General features: G+C 31.2%; 1 protein-coding gene and 1 long non-coding RNA gene across 3 annotated transcripts in view; one reads left to right on the top strand and one right to left on the bottom strand.

The window, feature by feature from the left end:
* Positions 1–2,556, top strand: part of LOC107624193 (ubiquitin-like domain-containing CTD phosphatase 1) — a 4,461-nt gene extending 1,905 nt beyond the window's left edge. Inside the window, exons 3-8 of one of the 2 annotated variants that reach the window (XM_016326676.2) lie at positions 100–592; positions 671–752; positions 944–1,010; positions 1,340–1,525; positions 1,635–1,698; positions 2,012–2,556. In XM_016326676.2, the coding sequence (XP_016182162.1) occupies positions 256–592; positions 671–752; positions 944–1,010; positions 1,340–1,525; positions 1,635–1,698; positions 2,012–2,226 (951 nt within the window). In that variant the 5' untranslated portion in view covers positions 100–255 and the 3' untranslated portion in view covers positions 2,227–2,556. The remainder of the gene's footprint in view (positions 1–99; positions 593–670; positions 753–943; positions 1,011–1,339; positions 1,526–1,634; positions 1,699–2,011) is intronic. The other variant, XM_016326675.2, reaches the window with a different exon arrangement.
* The window catches only part of LOC110267697, a 6,019-nt gene extending 3,369 nt beyond the window's left edge, over positions 1–2,650 (bottom strand). Inside the window, exons 1-2 of the long non-coding RNA XR_002355579.1 lie at positions 2,639–2,650; positions 1,198–1,201 (exon numbers count right to left, since the gene is read on the bottom strand). This is a non-coding gene — a long non-coding RNA (uncharacterized LOC110267697). The remainder of the gene's footprint in view (positions 1–1,197; positions 1,202–2,638) is intronic.

Below are 3,105 nucleotides of genomic sequence, written 5' to 3'. Positions count from 1 at the left end.
TAAACTATACTAAATTGCACATGTTCTTTCTTCCCATCATTTTCTTTTTTGTGAATATAATTTTGTTACGTTATTTGTTATTTTTGTTCATATTTGCAGGTTCAATTGGCAATGGACATTGGACATTGGATTGGGGTGATATATATAAGATGCAATAAGACCTTGGACTCTGACTAGACTAACATTTTGGATTTTAGTTTTGTATATAGAAACCATATTGATCCCTGCATTGCAATTCTGTTTTCTTCTTTCGGAATGGAAAATAGGATGGAGCTTCATGCAATACAAAGAAACAGCAATATAGTTTGTAATATTTCAAAGCAAGCTATTGAAGAAACAAGAGAAACCGAGTCGGATGAAAGAAAAAATGTCAATGGATTTTCTTCTTATACTGATGAAACGAGGACAACATCTGTTCCTGACATAAATGGAGAGTTTAGTTTAAAACTTTCTAGAATGTCTCTGACTGGAGTACGAATTGGATGTTTGAAGAAAAAGCTTCTCATTCTTGATATAAACGGGTTGCTTGCAGATGTAGTTTCTCCTCGTCCAAAAGATCACAAAGCCGACAGAATTGTGGCAGGACGAGCCAGTGAGTGAAGATTCCTATTATTCTGCATATTTTGATATTCATCCATGTTTTACTAATTATGCTGTCTTTCATTTTCAGTATTCCAGAGACCCTTCTATACTGAGTTTCTGAAATTCTGCTTTGAGAAATTCGAAGTTGCTGTATGGTCTTCGAGGAAAAAGTACTATTCGACATCTTTTTTGAGTAAATCTGACTTCTCAATTAAGTAAACATTTTCGTTTTGCATGTCCTGTTTCCTGCTCCATAAAGTTTGGAATTACATGCATCCTCTTTACTTTTTGACATATTGTAGATTGTTAACAATCAGCAGTACAGACTAAACTGATTTCTTGATTTTCTTTTTCATTGCAGAAAAAATGTTCAACGAGTCCTTGATTATTTAATGGCAGACATGAAAGAGAAGTTGCTCTTTTATTGGGTAAGCATTTGTTTAGCTCTTTTCTGGGTTACAAAATCTCTCTATTTTTGTTTCTCAATGACTTACAGAGAGCTCTCTTGGTTTAGTAAATTTAGTAAATTGTCACTTTGTTAATTGTTTTTCTTTTTCTTTTTCGCCTTTCTCTATTTTCTACTTTCTATACAAAAGAAGTGGATTTCATAAATACACATCTCTGGAGTTCTCCCAAATTTTTGTATCTTACCATGAAATTGAGGCATTTCTTAATATATTTCAACTATTTGTCACTTTTGTCCCGGGATAAACCCTGTTTGGATTCCAGTTGATTCTACATTTGTCACTTTTTGCAGGATGCTTCTCATTGTACAGGAACCAATGTCAGAACTATGGAAAACAAGCACAAGAAGGTGTTGTTTAAGGATCTGAGGAATGTTTGGGAGAAACGCTATCCTAATCTTCCTTGGGAGAAAGGGTATTTCAACGAATCGAACACATTGCTGTTGGATGATTCTCCGTACAAAGCATTGCTGAATCCTGTACATACACAAAACAAACTTTGCTTTCTTTATGCCTTTTTAAGCCAAATTTCTTTCTTACAATGTTAAATCCTAATTTACTTTAGTAAATTTTGTTCAATTGTTTTAGCCACACACCTCAGTCTTTCCTCTTTCATTCAGTTATCAGAATAAGAGTGACGACAATTCACTAGGTACATATCCTTAATCTTTGCAAAGAAACTAAATTATTTGATTTTGCTTTTTGTTTTTGTCATATCCACTTAATTGGCCTTCATTTTCTTTAGCTTTTTCTTTACTTTTTGGCTTGAATCTCATTTAATGCAACATGACATTCTTTAATTGTTTACAATTTTGGTGCCTAAAAAATGCATCTAGAGAATTGCGAGTGTTTGTTCATTTCTTCTTTTCTGTAAGAACAAGAACAATAACCAAGCCTTATCCCGCTATGTAGATTAGATCTTATCGAATCTAATTGAACAATAACCTGATTATGGTTCATGACAGCTGATGGAGGCGACCTGCGAGAATATCTAAATGGATTGGTGAATGTCGAAAGTATCCCAAACTATGTCGAGGAACATCCATTTGGACAAGAACCAATTACTAAAACTAGTCCTTCTTGGAACTTCTACCTCCAAGTTCTTGATAGCCTTTTTGCTTCTCAACTTGAAGACAATGTCTCTGCTAACTTAAACAACCAAGTGCATTCTTCCTATTGAATCATCCAAATCCTATAGATTTTCTATTTTATATTTTTATATTTTCAAAGCAAATGGAGATATGGAAGGGTCTCGATTTTTCTCATCAAATATACAACAATTGTTTCATGAAGCATTCGATTTTATTTTTTATTTTTTTGTTCTCTATAACATTGTTGTAAAAATCTTTAATTAAAGGTTAGTTTGGTACACGGGTAAAAATAGAGGAGAAAATTTCAAGAGTTAGATTTATGAGTAATGTATTGTTATTATATGGCTGATGATGATTCCTTTATAACATACTGATAACATTTATGAATAGTTCATTATTACTGATAATTTAGTTTTGCTTATTATTTTATCTTATGGCTTGTTTCTCATTTGCAGTATTTTCTAATTTCAAAATTAAAAGATTGAAATTGAAAATAGGGACTTGTTTGATCTCTCTTCCAGCATCTTTTTCTTGATTGTAACAATATGGGAGTTGTGATAAATCAGATAAATGATTTGACAGAAACTAAGACCAACTGTATTTAAAACTTTAAACGCCATATTTGCTTTATGTTCTATGTTTAGATATAACGGGATACTTCTGTAATAATAATAAAAAGAAAAAGATATCATGTGATACTTGAACTTCGCGAGTTTCCATCAATGAACGAAGTTCAGTTTCCAATTAAAAGAAAAAAAAATCTGTTGATGAATTGTCATTTTATTTTGGTTACCTTTTTTTATTTTGGTCTATTTGGTCTAAATTAAGTTAGAGAACAACATGGGTTTTTTTATTTTAATAAATAAAATATAAATAAATTTTACCAAAATAAATAATTTAAAAAATATTTACAAAAATATTTATCGAATTTTTTATTTTAGTTTTTTTTTGGATTTTCACTTTTCACA

Source organism: Arachis ipaensis, chromosome B10 (genome assembly GCF_000816755.2).
Source record: "Arachis ipaensis cultivar K30076 chromosome B10, Araip1.1, whole genome shotgun sequence".
Lineage (NCBI taxonomy): Eukaryota > Viridiplantae > Streptophyta > Magnoliopsida > Fabales > Fabaceae > Arachis > Arachis ipaensis.
Note: the sequence above shows the minus strand (reverse complement) of the source record. Positions and strands in the feature narration are given on the sequence as shown.